General features: G+C 38.9%; 1 protein-coding gene across 5 annotated transcripts; it reads left to right on the top strand.

Moving 5' to 3' along the window:
• The first annotated feature begins 372 nt into the window (after positions 1 to 372).
• On the top strand, positions 373 to 16,393 carry LOC124297232 (putative fatty acyl-CoA reductase CG5065). Of its 5 annotated transcripts, XM_046748040.1 has the most exons (10): positions 7,405 to 7,488; positions 7,561 to 7,771; positions 9,654 to 9,851; positions 10,056 to 10,252; positions 11,750 to 11,859; positions 13,400 to 13,598; positions 13,897 to 14,136; positions 15,207 to 15,464; positions 15,577 to 15,579; positions 15,776 to 16,393. In XM_046748040.1, exons 1-10 carry the CDS (start codon positions 7,478 to 7,480, stop codon positions 15,900 to 15,902), a joined length of 1,554 nt encoding a protein of 517 aa, XP_046603996.1. In that variant the 5' UTR covers positions 7,405 to 7,477; the 3' UTR covers positions 15,903 to 16,393. The 5 variants fall into 5 exon arrangements, with proteins under 5 accessions (XP_046603994.1, XP_046603997.1, XP_046603996.1 ...); XM_046748038.1 differs by lacking the exon at positions 7,405 to 7,488 and adding an exon at positions 373 to 562 and having other exon boundaries at positions 15,577 to 16,393; XM_046748037.1 differs by having other exon boundaries at positions 7,408 to 7,488; positions 15,577 to 16,393.
• Positions 16,394 to 16,850: the final 457 nt, after the last annotated feature.

The following is a 16,850-nucleotide window of genomic DNA, read 5'->3' on the forward strand; positions in this document are numbered from 1 at the left end:
GATTCGAAAATTTCAGGAAATACATTTACGTAATTTGTGGACGACCCCAGAAAGATTCTAGAAAGGAGCCCTTCGACCCACGGATGAGTAGCGGTGAGTCGGATAGTTCACCCGCAAAATCTGTAAAGTATTAAGAACGAACGTCTTGGACCCAAGCTAACATTATATAGGAAAGCAAAAGGGAAAATCCGTTGGCAAATGGGTTGTTTGGTTACGTAGACGCGATGGGCAGAGAATTTAACAGGAAACACCGGGGCTACAGTGAGACTTCGTGCCGGAGTGAGAGTACGAGAAGCTCGTAGGAAGGAAGGGGTTATGGAGAGGTACAGTGGAAAGGATGGAAAACTGTCCGAATGAATAGGTACCCAAGGCGAGACATCCGCGAACGCAGTGCTCGAGCGATCGTCGGGATTACCGTACAGCCCGCCGCCTTTCGACGCGAGCCGTTAACGTCGAACAATTTACTGAACGGACCTGCGTCGCTGGACCATACGGAAAAGTATTCTACGAAGATCCCGTGTCTACGGATTTAACCCGAGTTTATTTTGAAGCGTGCGCAATTGTGAGTAATTCATTCGATTCGCAATATGTCATGTCCCCAAATGAATATGCGCAATATAGACGTAAAACTAAAATGTAATAATGTAAACAAATAACTGAGAAAGCTATAAAAACGTGAATCAATCAATCAAACATGTATCCGGAGTCGTTATAACGTGTGTTTCTGAGTATGCGGTATAACGTGTATAACTAAGGGAAAAGTTGATATCGTGTACAAGAATAAGCTTCGCTTAAACCCATACTTAGACGATGTGCGTCATGGATTGAACGGAACCGGTCAGATCCAGTACGAAGCACTTCTATAACGCTGAAAAGCGGCAAGGGCACTCTGACAATTCATTGCGAAAAAATTATATCAATTATCCACTGCACTTGTTTGCTGTATTACGAAAAAAACTAAAAGCCTATCTGTATAGTACTGTATACGTTACATAATGAGCTTTATTTACTAACGAACCGCCTTTATAGACATCGTCAAGCTATTGCTGAATTTTTTCACTACGAGATAATTGTATACTACCAATTTTTAAGAAACTTGAACATTATTTTCGTCTTATGGTGTCGACTCTCCTGATTCTTGTTAACCCGTACGCATGATTGAATATTTTCAAATCACATCCCAATAAACATTGCTGGTAAATAAATCGTAAGAAATTCGTCGAAAAATAACGTTGTATATAGTTGAATAATCGTTCAGCACATACGTTTTTTCTCGTGAAAAATGTCCGCCCTGATATAGGTATTTTCGACTGCGCTCATCAACGTTTTCTGTTAGTGATTATGATCCGGATATTCCACGGTTGAAGTAAACGTCGAAATTACGGTTTTCGGAAACGTAATGAAACAAGTATGGAAGAACGCAATTTAAATGTTAACGTAGACGTTTAATATATACCTGTTATAGCCACCATTTTTCGTGGTTCAAACACGTTTAATAAGCGTGTTCATTGGAAATTTTTTTTTATAATAATACACGTACTTAATGTGTGTTGATTTAACGTAAAAACGATATCCGTAAACAATTATTATACGTTTAATTGAATACACTTAATCGAATATCACGCGGTTCCGATAAACGTGTAACAACCGACTTGAGAATATGTTTTCGGTATAATTTTTCATGTACTATATTAATACACAAGCTGTTAAAAGCTTCTTGTATGGTCAATATGGACTTATCTCAGGGGTTAGATGATACAGCAACGCTCACATTCTTAGCTATTTCAGTAATGGTAACTTGCACCAATTGAATGATATTAATTATTTTACATCCACACCTATGTATTCTTATGAGAAATACAGGACAACTAAATGAGATAAAGCACACACCTTTGCGAAACATGATATATATTTATTATAAGTTACTTTCATCCAAGGCAACAATGACAATAGTTACATTGCACACGTATCGAAATATCCGCTTTAACAATGTATCCGAAACATAACAGTAGTTTTTTATATACCAGTTTGTCTGTATCGTTGATGCGGACATTTTATTATGCCAACGATGTAACTGTGTGAATGTTGACTGGGATGTATAAATAAACATACAGTCTTTTACATATACGCATACCTCAATTGTACAGATGTACTCACAAGAGTATAGAAGTATAGCAAATAGTAAAATTAAGTAAACATGGACAAACAAAAACTTATATCCGATACAAGAGGTTTGATAACAAATAAAACATGAAACAAAATAATCATACAATGATTATACCCTAACGAGGAAAATTGTTAACTTTCATCTCGGGACTAGGTAAAAAATCACAATCCTGACAAAGTAAAATAATAAAAAGTATTGGCACATTATTTCAAAAAAGAACACAGACGCTATAGAAAGCGTTGTCTAGGTACGCAGTACGCATAAGTTTTAATTATTATTCGACCGCAGCTGGAGCATTCACTTCCTCGATATCACTGCTAATCCGTCAAATACCTGAAAATACATAGTATTTAACACCTGTATTCTAGGTAGAATAATCTTTATGTGCCATTTCAACGTTCTCTCAACGTGTCTTGACAGGTCTATTATACATATATCATTTCAACCACTGTGTGTTTATTGGGAAAAGATGCAGCCACTAAATGATCGTTCATTCGTACATGATACGTATGTGTTAGCGATCTATTTCACTGGATAACCTTATAAAAGAAAAACGATGCCTGCACAAGTAAGAGTGAAGCTAATAATAAATATCTGCGGCTTCTATTTGCAATCAGTATATATTCCATACCATACACATGCTTCTTATAGCATTATCTACAAGCAATTCTATTGTGCCTACATCCTTTCGGCGACGTTCAAAAGCAAGTACGACGCAATCACAAAGTATTTGTTTCTTCTTTTTATTGTCAGGTTATTTACGCCTGTATTGTCATTTTCGTCTGTATTGAATCATCGTGATAAATTTTTCCAAATAGAAAATACATTTGTACTTACCAGCTTATGAAGGCTCACATAAACACGGACGTGCACTGACCTCGGAAGTTGGTCAAATTAGACTGATTCACTGATCGCGTGAGCTGAGAGCCTTCGCGAACGGTGGTGGGGGGGCATTCTGGCGCGTCGTCCTCGGCTCTCAGCGTGCAGGAACCGTACGAGTTACAACACGCTGACCTAGCGAGCCAATCAGAGGCAGAAGAAGAGGCGCGAGTATTTCACGCTAGGACATTCTCGATTCTTCGCGACCGCTTGTCGTTTGACACATGCGCTCATTATACGTATATGTAACATCCATGGTACACGAGCTTCATCTGCGGCCACTCGCTTTCCTAGCATGGGTTATTCCAATATATACATTATGGTATAGGAAAACGTATGTTTTACAATTAATAAAGACGCCGCGAAGGGATGCACTTATATGCTCAACTACGTAATTTCTTGGTGACCTTTGTAGAAAAATCTGTTCATCGATTTTTCAACTTTTTTTCCTATGTTGGGGAATTAACAATAACACAAGGAAAAGAATTTGAAAAAATGGAGGTAACATATTGTTCTACTTTACAATATTACGTAGAATAAAATTATCACTTCTAGTGTTATGTCACCTGAATTTTTTCATATTTTTGATGATACTTACTAGTTTATCGAATGAAAAAAAAGATTGGAAATCGAATGACCAGTTGTTTACAAAATTTAAGGTAATCAGAAAAACGTGCTGAGGAGGATAACAAAACGTTGAATTTTAGTCACTGCTAACATGAGAAAAACTTGAATATAATGATTATAGTTCCAAATTCAAACATCGCAATATGTAAGTAAATGATGTAAAAGTTGATTCCTGCCCTCACTATGTTGAAAAGGGTAGTATTCTTGGATATGAAGGTCAGAAAGGTACGAAACAAATCTTGTTTTCGTTTCGGCCCGAGTAGGTATATAATTCTGTGTATCGATATGACAAGTCTATGTACGACGTAATTTTCACGTATTACATGTGATCAGTAGATCAAAAGTGTATTGACTTAATTATTAAACAATTAATGAGAACATATTGGCAAGGTATGGTAACCATACGAAACGTTAAACTTGTGTTACTGGTGAAGGAATAAAATAGTATATTAGCTGTTCATGAGACTAGAAATATAATGGATTTTACCACACGTTTATACTACGGATCTCGCTTACCACAATAAAACGTTGATGATGGAACGCAGAAATTTTGTATTTTAATACCTACAAATGTACCGATTTTTAACGAATTTAAATTGACAATTGAGCTAGTAAACAAAACGTTGATTATTAGTCTAGAAACCGTTGTTTAAATGTTGTAGAAAAGCAGTGAATGAAACGTTAAACTTGTGTTACCGGTGAAGGAATAAAACATGTATATTAACTGTTCATAAGACTAGAAATATAAACGGTTTTACCACACGTTTATACTACGAATCTCGCTTACCACAACAAAACGTTGACGATGAAACGTAGAAAATTTGTATTTTAATATCTATAAATATACCGGTTTTTAACGAATTTAAATTAGCAATTGAACTAGTAAATAAAACGTTGATTATTAGTCTAGAAACCGTTGTTTAAATGTACGTGTAATGAAAATCGTATAATATTTGTGGAGAGACAACGATTAATATTTTACTGAAAAATTACCGTATATCGAACACGGTAATATTTTCTACCTATACCATAATTATACGACCTTAACGTTTCTTCAACCACATTTTAACCGGCTCATGTTTACTGGGATCGAAAAAAATTATTTCTAACGGAAGAAATTCTCGGAAGGGCAATAAGTGGTACATAGGACTAGCTCTACTGGAAATCTATAGGTAAAGAATGTGGCTTCTTTTACTACGGAGATTAAAAGCTGCGTCACTGTAAGATCAAACAGAGAGATATTGTTATAATTACTGAGTGCCTTATTGTTTCATCAAAGAACACGTCTACCACAGACGTGACACCAACGCTTTCATCGTAAAACTCGACTATATGTATATCGCCTCGATGCATTGATCGAAAGAGATATATGATATACTGCTTACATCAATGAGATACAATTGCTTTCCAAGGCCGCAAACGATACATTTTTATAAACATTCAGATCTGGCTATATACTATACAGTTGTAGACCCGAAATAGGCAATGCGGATTTATAAACTGCCTTGTTATTTTACGGAAGCGGCCTCGCATTGGTACACATGTTTGGAAAACTTGGGTGCACAAACCTGCGTTCGTGAGTGCGGTTACACGAAGTGAAAATACACTAAAATTGAATTTCAGTAATCCGTTCTTTAGCGATCATGCTTCTCCGCTGAATGATTATTTTTAATCGAAGACTGAACTGTAACGAGAGGCAGTTTTAGCCAGCAGTATATACGGAGAATCCGCTTCGTGTGTAATGGTGAAAATTTTTACGAATCGAGAGATGGCGAATCCTCCCAAGTATCAGGATCACGTTGCGTACTTTGACCTGTATATCTGTCGATTGCATAATGCTCGTCGCTCATCAAATATAAATTTAGCTCGCACAATCTGATTCCCACATTAATCACCCATCGTTACGCAACAGTATTTTTATATAATACAAGACGTTTTCATATTATACGTAATGACATACATTTGCAGTCAAATTTTAGAAAGTAATTCCGGGAGATTTTCTTCAGGGTTAACGATGCAAACGAAGTTACATTTTTTTATACGCAGTATAAGTACCTCGGATATAGCTCCAGTTGCCTACCTATACCGGCAGGGTATCGTCCGCATTGTTAACCTTCAAGGAATCCTTCCGGTATGTCTAAAGATTTAGCTCTTTGACTTGGTGTGTCATTGTAACGTGCATTCGATTTCCAATAACAGAAAAGTGTTTTGTTTGTTGAGAAATTTTCTGACGGCGTATTTTTTTTTTTTTCAACCAACCTCAAAATAATCTCTCGCGCATTTTTTTTTACGCCTATACGCTCTCTTTTAATGACAATAATTACGGCTTGAAAGAATTAAGAAGGGATCCTTTCAGTTGAAAAAATAATTGGATAAGAAAATTTTTTAAAACCTTGTATACCTACCAAAGTTTGCGAATTTTATAATTTTTTTTATAACTGCGAAAATTTACCCACAACGATTTATAAACTAGGGCCTGAGAGGTATGTATATCGCGGCACATCAAAGCACCCAATTTATAGATTTCTACAATTCTTACCCCATAAGCAAGCGCGAGCACGATTTTGCTAAGACCTTTGTTAATTTAAAATAATAGCCATGTCATTTCAATGACATGCCTACTTTCGTACGAAATTTTACGTGACGTATCTCTTTAGGCCACCTAGAAACTACTTAAGTAACTACTGCTGTATTTTCTCTGATATAATAGTAAACGAGTTTTACATGCTTTCTCTTATTATACGTAACGACCGTGCGGAACAGATATGAAGAAGAAGAAGGGAGAGTCGCTGCTCTCTGCTTGATTCCAATTAGAGCCTATCAACCATATTTACACATTCTAAGGTTATATCCATTATGCATAAACATACAAACAACATTACGAGTATGCATACAAACAGTTTATGGATAATCGAACACGCCATATCCACTTGATTGTGTAAATGTTAAACGTTTCATGGAATCATTTGAGGTAAATCTTCAGTCGTGGTCCCTCTCTCTTTCTCTCCCACTCTTTTCTTTAAATTAAACCCCGGCTGTAATCTGACTCAGTGGCAATAACACCGCCATTAAATTTTACTCTATTTTATTCAACATCAATATAATGCATACGCTTTATCTGACAATTAATAGGCCCAAGTGACAACCGGAAGGATCTCTCGTAGTATTTGCGCGATGCCTTTCACTGGCAATTTTCACCATTCGGTCGGCGTAATATCTCACGTCCAGCGGCCTTTCTCGAGGATCGAACCGTTATACAGTTATAATATCCTTGCCTGAGCGATCGACGAACTCGTACCTTGTTCTTTTCTGGCCAGATGTAGTTTCGGATGCAAGTACAGAAAATCGCTGCTGTCATTATACTGCCAATGAGCTGGTATTGATTTGTTTAGGATCTTAGTTTGCCAATTGACTAAATTTGTGTTTATAGCAGGTGCATATCCAATCGTCATCAATTATACCTACCTACCTTTACTCAAAGAAGCTACTGCGTCGCAAAGTGCGTGGAATAATAGTAAATGTAAGCACACCAATGGTGAACAGATATTATGTAGAGACGCGTAAAAGCGCTGCACGATAATGTGGTATATTAAAATTATTATACATGTATAAACCGGTTTCCAAAGGCCATCCGGTGTACTCTGTACCTCATATATGGGGAACAATCACAGCCCAGCTATTATTGACCACACTTGACATTTTCATTAGCGCACGTACCGACTTTTTATTTCCACATGGCACTGTTCAAAAAGAAATTACTTTACGCGCGCTCCACAGACTTGGAGAATTAAACTTTTCACGCAGATGTGTTGCAAGCAAGTACTTTCGCATCTCACGCGACGAATGATTTTCTGCGAGATTAATTACCCCTTCAATTCTCACTGCAGTAAACGTACCGCGATGGATCAGGCGAGTGAAATACAATCGTTCTACAGTGGACGCTCAATTTTCATTACCGGAGCCTCGGGCCTGATGGGTAAGGTCTTACTCGAAAAGCTTCTCTACTGCTGCAGTGATTTGAAATGCATCTACATCCTTCTTCGCCAGAAACGTGGACGCTCGGTGGAAGCTCGTGTCGACGATATGTTCAAACTCCCGGTAAGGCATATTACCTTTCATATCGTGGCTTAGTCGTGATATCATATTTTCGAAGCGGTGCCATTATTAATGTACAGTATACTGCATTATTGCTTTCTTTGAAATATATATGATATACTAGATTATCCCGTGAAATCTGCACTGTATAACTATGTCCGTATGGACAAATGCGTGTAGGAATATGCCAAAAGTATGTGAGATCATAATTTTTTTTTTGCACAAATTATGCGATTATTAAATTACGGATAAATGAGGAACATATGCTACGTATTATATGCATGTCTCATATATGATCAAATAAATTTGACGTATTATACTCGCACGGGTATCGAATTTATTTGCGAAATATTGTCTTCAATATATGTATATACATGTGATCGTCACGTATATCCATAAATATATATTGCATACATCACATCTATAGAGTGCATAAAAATGGTAAGTTGTGCAAGGGGGCGTTCACTTATTACGCAAGACGTTTTTTGCCTATTTTGGCCCCCTCCCCCCCGTCCCCGCCCCCTTCACGATTAATCAAGAAATCGAAAAGACTTGGGAAGCCCCGGCCCCCCTTGCGCCGGATATCTTACGCAAGATTGAATATTAAATACCTGAAATATTGAAAGTAATCATAAATATCGTACCTTCGCAGCATCCACCCTAGCGTTCATGATAATGTTAATGCTATCGAGAAAACTTATAAGAGTCACAGAGGGTAATACATTAAAAGTAATTCTTGCGTGTGGAGCTGATTTATGATTAAAAATAAAATAAAAATCTCACGGAAGATGTCTTCAGAGTCCCCCTCTTCCCGAAGTAAGACTAAGTAAGAAATGTTGTACTCCCTTCCCCCCCCCCCCCCCTCCCAAACCTCGCAAAACATCATACGTAACAAATGACAGGTCCTAACGAGTGCAGCAAGCCGGGAAAACAGTGTTTTTCGCAATGCTTTTCATCACCATGAAAAGGACAAAGTCTGAACAAGAGTTGGCAACCAACTAAATTTTTTTGTTAAACAAATAAGTAAACACGGTAAAACATAATAATTCGTATAAAAAAAGTGATGAGGAGAAAAAAATAAAAGCTTGTTGATAACAATTTAGAATCGATTGATTTCCGATAGAATCGAAAGATCAAATTAATCAGGACTTGGAAATTTTTCATGCACAATGTTTGGTTGCAAAATCCTGTTAGTTTCAGTTTTCATCGTCAAGCTGTTTCCCAGATCATCGCGGGAGTTTGTTGAACAGATCGACGGATCGACAGACAGACCTACATTTCTCTGAAAACCTGCTTTTCGGATTCTAGAGGTTTGAAAATGTAAAGATTCGTTCAAATTAGGAAAAGTGATTTTCGACCGAAACCAATACTCTTGTTATATCACCAAGGGTGATGAAAAGTAATATATGGGCAATATAATCTGAACGAGTATAAGTTGCGGCACGAGCCGATACCGAGTGTTGTAATAACACAAATTATATATTGCATGTCCGCACACGTAACACCAGATTCTTTTTGCAATACTCGCACGGAGAGTTTGATTTGATAATTACGGGAGATGTCACTAACGTTACGTACAGTCAAAGTTAGGCAACTTGCGCTGAATGATACAGTGCGTAAAATTGAATTGTTTGATAGTGCGCATGGTCAGGGTTATTTTTCCGCACTGTTCGGAAATGGGACACTTTAAGCACGCTCCACAGGCTTCAAAAGTCAAACTTTCCAAGCGGAATATCTTTCACGCGAATTGTGCCCGCAGCCAAGACTATCTACACTGATTGTGAGAGGTTGGCATCACTACAGTTCATATTTGGCCTACCGACATGTCACACCGAATAGGCAATATTATTATGTCGAATCACGTACGAAAAAAATTTTTTAATAGATGTTTCACCGTGTCCGAAAATTAAATCCCGCCTTGATGGAAAAAGTAGTGCCGATGGAGGGTGACGTGACACTGGATAACCTTGGGCTGGACGAACAACAACGAAAAACTCTTGCCGAGGAAGTATCGATTGTGTACCATTGCGCGGCTACTCTTCGCCTGGAAGCTAAACTAAAAGATGCCGTCGAAATGAATACGGTACGTGTTACAGGTAGAAACGAAAATTAGTACGCAGCTCTGTTTGCCATCGTTGTATGGTAACATCAACGAAGCAATATTAGATTGTACCTGTCTACGGGACGACAGTGGGACTGCCCACTGGGATACGTGATAGACGATTAATTAGATGAAACAGTGCAAGAGAAATATTAGAAAAGAGATATTCATGGCTGATATTTCAAGGTGGGTACGAGTAGGGTGCTTGAACTCTGCGGGACAATGAAAGGGCTGAAGTGCTTGTTGCACCTTAGTACAGCCTTCTGCCATGTGGACCAGGATGAACTTGGCGAGAGGGTTTACGAAGCGAACGAGGACCCTCGGGACGTAATGCGTATGATACAATGGATGGATGAAGATGCCATTAACCTCGTAACACCAAAGTGCGTTGCTTAATTCTTACTTTTTTCCTTAAACCATACGACATATACATATACGTTGCACTTACGCTGAATGTGTTAGAATGCTTATACATATTATGGTGCTGACATCTCTTTTGAGCCAGTCACTTGGAACGTCTAATTAGTAACTTATGCTGACACGGCGGTAATTGCAGAAACTTTGTAAGCGCAGTGTGTTGGCTAAAAGTACTGCAAGTCCGACAAATTTTTTCCATGTTTAAAAACTGCAAATGTCCAGCCCTCTGTCATTTTTGTATAACGATTTGCATTATATCCTCCAGTCCTATCTAAAGTATGATTGCGGGAGCCAACGCAAAAGCCGGTTCCAATTTTACATTAATTTCCATGCAGGTTCCCATATCTTGGTACATACAAGTGCAATATGGGGGCCAGTGCCCGAGGGTGCAGCCAGATAGCAATTCCACGTAGAGGGCATTCTTCATCAGTTCAGGCACTTTTTTACGGACCCTCTCAAACATCGCTCACAATTGGCCACGTTTGAGTACTACTTGAAAGCAGTCCCCTTGATTTTTTTCAGATTTTTGAATAAATTCTTTCAGAACAAGACTTTTTTTTCTTTATAATTCGCAATCGGATGAGTCTGGCTAAAAATCTACTAATGCAGAACTCGAATAGTTTTTTACTAGATATTGCGATGCAATAGCTGGGATTTAATAGAGGAGGCTGTATACTCAATCGGATTAGACTGACCATTGGATTTTTGCATTTATTAGTAAAATGATTTGGGAAAAGTATACTCACGTAAAAGGTGACGCAAACGGTTTTTATATACCGCGATTTGATACTGATTGTGAAACTTTCGAGTAAAAAGTTTCAACTCCATAAAATAGTCGAAACCCACTTATTTCGTATGAAAATTATGGTAGGGAGGAAAAAGTACAATTTGGTCGGAAAAATTTCTCATCATTTTCTCCTACTCAAAACAAACCAGGCAATAAGAATAAAAATGCAAGACGTATTATATTTTATTGTTCACGATCGGTTAAAAATTAGTTCTACGTACGAAGAAATTTTTTGCCAGACCACGACCCGATCCAAGGTATGTGAATTACCTAACAAACTCCAACCCCCAAATGTATAGAATATATGAAAAATAAACTCAGAAACTTCCAAAGTGCGGACAATAACGAATCATATCCGAGGGAGTCTGAAAAAAGTGGCTGAACTAATGACAAAAAAAAGAGAGGGATAGAAAGAGATTCTAGTATTAATATCCTTCAATAACCGGGCACAATGAACAGAATGGTGGTTTATATAAGTGGCAGAACTTGTAGAGAATGCCCCACATATTGATTCTCACTTCATGGTAAGAATATCAAGTTGGACCGCCCCACATACACACAATTCCCAGGCAGCGAGCTGAATGCAAATACTTTAGATCGGACATGCAATTTCGAATTATCTTGCAATGTGCACTTTATGCATTTTTCAATATTATTCATACTTGTCTTGAACTAGATTAATCGAACCACATCCAAACACATACACGTACTCGAAGAGGCTTGCCGAAACACTGGTCGCCGATGAATACGCAACATTGCCTTGCGCGATCGCCAGACCATCGATTGGTACGTCACAAATGGTCATATAATTCTCTGTGTATTCCGAGTATGTTAATCGCCAGCAGAAAGTTTGCTTTGGTCGTATACCTCCAGGTGCCTACTCATAGTATTTAACCCAAGCGCAAAGTCACCTCGGTTTGCTCGATCTCTCGCTTCACGATTCACTCTTGGATAACATATAGAACTTTATACCCGAATATCGAACTAATAACAATTATTGTCAGTCAGAAATGACTTGGCGTAAATGGCAAGCTACGATTTTCCAGTTGAAAATCCTTACTTCTCCAAGCTCCAACGTGTTCATTAATTCTTCTCAGTGATGTAACGAGTAAAACAAACGCTGTGGTTACGTCATCGCATCTTCGTGTACAGCCTATTTTTCGAAACTGTGTATGATATTCGGGGAGTACATACTCTACCGAATTAGGCATACCTGATGATGGTTAAATTACTCGTATTTTAGGATTCCGTGCCTCATGAGGAAAAAACGGAACCCTTAAGGATCGCTTTGTTGTCCGTCCGTTTGTCAAACTCACTCGTCAAAACCCATAGGGTACTTTCCGTTGAACTATAATCACGAAATTTGGAGAGAAGCAGTAAGCAAGACGGAGAAGCAAGGGTAATCAAGTTTGTACGGAACCTTACGGCGCGAATCCTACTCGCACTTGTCTGGTTTTTTTTTTCTCGCCGAATCCTTATGGTGTATAATGAGACGGAATGAAATATGAAAAAATCGACACGAAAAATCAGATTTCAAAGTATTAACTCGGACTCACTTCGGTCTTGTCAAAACGCTTTGATATGCAGCGCAATCCAATGTATATGTCGGGAGTTTTTTTAAGCTTCCGCTCGCTGCTCATCGCTACCGGATAGCTAACCGAAGTTACATTTGAAATCCGTACTGCGATATCTGAAAAGGTCTGATTAAGTACTTTACATGAACAACGTCCGTAAAATGGAGATGTCTTCACAGAAATGATAGAACTGACCCAAAATGTAGCTTCGGTTCCCTACCTACTGGACGTGAGCGCCGAGCTTCTCATTGTCAGAAAACTCCCGGTAAAAGCTTCTTATTGCTGTACAAACCATCAGGTTATACTATGTGCAAACAGAGAAAGCCTTGCTCACTCTTCAAACATAAGTCTGAAATCGGATGCACATACTACCCCGTGCGTAGTTCCAGGCACAAGACCATATATCTCAATTGATCGTGCGGGTATCAAATATAATCGGCTCTAAACAGGATCACCTGGAGGCAATAGTATGATGGGGCAATTTTCGCGGGCTAGAACTTCTTGACCAAGTAATTCTTTAACGGTTAACATAAAACATGGATAACGATATGAACCATAGCGTCAGCTTTGACTCATATTGATTGAACGCAATGCATTCGATAAGAATATTGCTTTGAAATACGTAATCTCAAAGAGTTGTGCGAAAGGTGTTCTTATTCGTTTGCAGGATATTTTGCAAAATTTGGCACCCCCGTTTCCCTTCACGTGCCCGACTCGTAATTTGGACTCATTGATCTTTTACTTATTTTCAGTAACCCCAGCATGGAAAGAACCGCTACCTGGGTGGGTGGACAGCCTTAACGGACCCGTGGGACTCATCGTAGCTGGCAGCAAAGGTGTCCTACGGTCAATGCACTGCAACGGCAACTATCACGCAGAAGTTGTCCCCGTTGATTTGGCAATAAATGCCCTCATAGTCATCTCTGTAAAAATCGGTACAGCAAAAGAAAAGTGAGTCGATTCTTGGCAATATTTATTGCCCCAAGTTGTAATAAATAATCGGGACGTTAGGAGTACAGCGTAGTTTCCCGCAATAGTTTACAACCCCATTCCGAGAGACCGTAAAACAAACGCGTTGAGATTGCCAGTTAGGGAAGGGAGTTTCAAGTTCTCTGATCGTATGAAACAGCTGACATGGCGATTACATGCGGCACGATCGACGTGACTTGAATATTCACTTGTGCAGACTTACGCACACCTTATGCCTAGATGTGGATACAGAGTATTTGTAATCTCACCATTTAAACAGGCCGAAGAAAATACCTGTTTACAACATCACCCAAAGTGGGGTAGTGCCAATCACTTGGGGTGAAGTCCTTGAGAAGGGAAAGAAGATTGCGCGTGAGTATCCCTTTGACGGAGCTATCTGGTATCCGGACGGTGACATACGGAGCAGCAAGTTTGTACACGAACTCTTCGTCTTCTTCTTCCACCTGATTCCGGCCTATTTCATCGATTTTCTAATGCTGTTATTCCGACAGAAGCGTTTGTAAGTGTATCGATCGTTTCCATTATCTTTTAAAATAGAAAAAGCTACTATCTCATCATCTTTAGACTACACAATGACAAGTACCCGCGTGTAAATAATAACACCCCACTTCCACTCATAGCCCGCATAACCAAGTCTATGCCTGAGTTAACTAAGTCTATGCCTTAATTGATGTATCAAGTCTATGACGCAAACATTTTGAAGTAGTTCACTGACTTGTACGTTACGGAGTGACTCGTAATAAACTCAGAGAAGACCAGTTTATATCCATATTCACAACCATGTATCCTCCTTCTGCAGCTTTCGAAAAGCGCATGAGAAAAGTGTGCAGTTTTGGTTATTGCAGTTATTCCATTTCACACACTTGTTGCGAAAAATACTATTCTGGTCCATGCAACACGAAATTGATTTGTTCAGTGAACTACATTTTTGCGGTTGAATAATGTCTTGACGTGGGATTTATTGTTGGAGCCGAAACAAATTATCGCAATAGGGACATACAAATATAGTACGAGTGACCATAACGAAAAGAAATAGCAATACGTTCTAAATTTTCGGCAGGTTACAGCTACAAAACTCTCATTCATTTCGCACCCAAGACTGTATTTTTCGATTACGGTGAAAAATACAAATAGATAAAGACTGCTTAGCTACCACAAGTACCTTCTTGGCGTTTGTAGAATGTCGCACGAGTCACCCAGCTAATTCTAATTGTAAGTCAAAACGTTCCTGGTTATAATCACACTGCGGAAACAAGAACACTGATTCTAAAATGCAAAAATAATAAGATAACTTCTCCTCTTGGTTCTGCGAACGAAATTTTAGTGTTCCGCAAAGAAGCGTAGTTCCTGAAACGGTCATCGATAATTTTTCAAAAATGACCATAGCATTTGCGAACAGACAGCTGTAGTGACTGCGCGAAGATAAAGAGATGTCTCGTTCCTTCTTTGCAGCTTGAAGGCATTTCTTTTCACAGATTGTGCAAAAGACTTTCAACCTTACAAACAGTTCAAACGCCGCGTACATTAGGTAATATGCCCTGGTTAATAATCACGAACCTCCGTCCGCAGCATGGTCCGCATTCAAAGACGTATCTCCGACGGCCTCGAGGTTCTCCAGTATTTTACGACACGCGAATGGATATTCCACAACACCAATCTGATCAACCTTTCAAACGAGATGAGTCCAAAGGACAAGGAGTTATTCCCAATTGATTTTTATAACATCGAAATAGTTACCTACATGACCGATGTTGTCCTGGGTGCAAGGCAGTACTGTATGAAAGAAAAACTTGACACGCTTCCGAGGGCGCGGCGGCATCTTAAAATGTAAGAATTACACAAATGCCAGGCTTATCTTGCAAACTGTTCACTGCCGCATTTACATCTCGTGATTTCATGTAATCATACACGGTTTCATTAATTTCGTCATGATTTGCAGGTTGTACGTGATTCATATCACCGCGGTCTACGCCTTTTACTTCGGAATTATTTATTACGTATGCAAGAATTTTGAGACAGCCAGATTCTGCCTTGACTTTGTCACGGAAGGCTTGAAAAGTGTCCCGATTATCGGAGGATTGATCGAGAGGGTGCATTAGAAAAAATGATACTTATACATATTATATTCCCGTTAACAGAATGCGTCGGCCTACGCAGAGGGTTTGCAACGTAAACCCAACTAACCGAAACGACCGAATCGATTGCTCAACCGCTATATTAACTACTCGATTAAGCACCAAGTTGAAGTGGAATGGCTTTAGTTGAACTGGACAACCAATCCCCAACAGAAGAAAAGCAATTCTACATTCCCGGGAAAACTTGTTTCGCGCGGTACTGAAGTTCACGCGATTAACTAATGGTAACAGTTTTTTGAACTTAACATAACGTGCTCAATACAAGCCCTGCAACTTGGTTCTAGATGTAAATTTTCAACATGGCATTACGAATTATTCAATTCGTGTTTCTCTTAGCAGTGGTGTAACGAATGTAGAAAAATACGGCAATGCAGTCGAATATACATATTATGGGGAAATCGGAGAGTGAAACAGGTTATTTTTTTTTTTTTTATTATTATTACTATGGTTATTATTGTTGGTGTACAATTGATTGCATGAGTAAAAAATTCCATCCGAGGAGAAACAATCTACTCAAAAAGATGAATACAATTAACCAACGCTTCGTGTTAATAGGATTACAGATTTCTGTGGTGTTTTTTCTACCTGTATTCTTGAGTTTTTACAATACATATCTATAACGTACCCTTGATGTGCTCTTATTACGTCAGTAATTAACTATCGTGGTATACCTAGCGTAACCTTTGAGCGATCTTGTTCTACGACATAGTATTACCGTTTCTGAAAACTACAAACTCCGTCTCCCCTATCGCCTGTCATCCCGCACGGTCCTACAGAACCGCGGTTGCATAAATTAACGCGACGGGCAACGAGAGTTGACCTGCATTTGATTCAATTCTGCCGCGGCGCGCCGGCGTAGAAATCACATAGGAATTACAAAGTGGATGGAAAAGTAAAGAAGCGAATTGCAGTACGTCGTCAGAAACGAAATGCTCATGATTTTCAAAATACGTTAGTGGCATAAATATTTCCTACATGCGAGTGAACGGACGTGGATGCAAAAAGCGCGACTTTGTTACAATGACGGTGGATGGCGCTGCGTACGCCTTCTTTGAGGACACACGTATTGATTCACCCC

This window comes from Neodiprion virginianus, chromosome 2 (genome assembly GCF_021901495.1).
Source record: "Neodiprion virginianus isolate iyNeoVirg1 chromosome 2, iyNeoVirg1.1, whole genome shotgun sequence".
Lineage (NCBI taxonomy): Eukaryota > Metazoa > Arthropoda > Insecta > Hymenoptera > Diprionidae > Neodiprion > Neodiprion virginianus.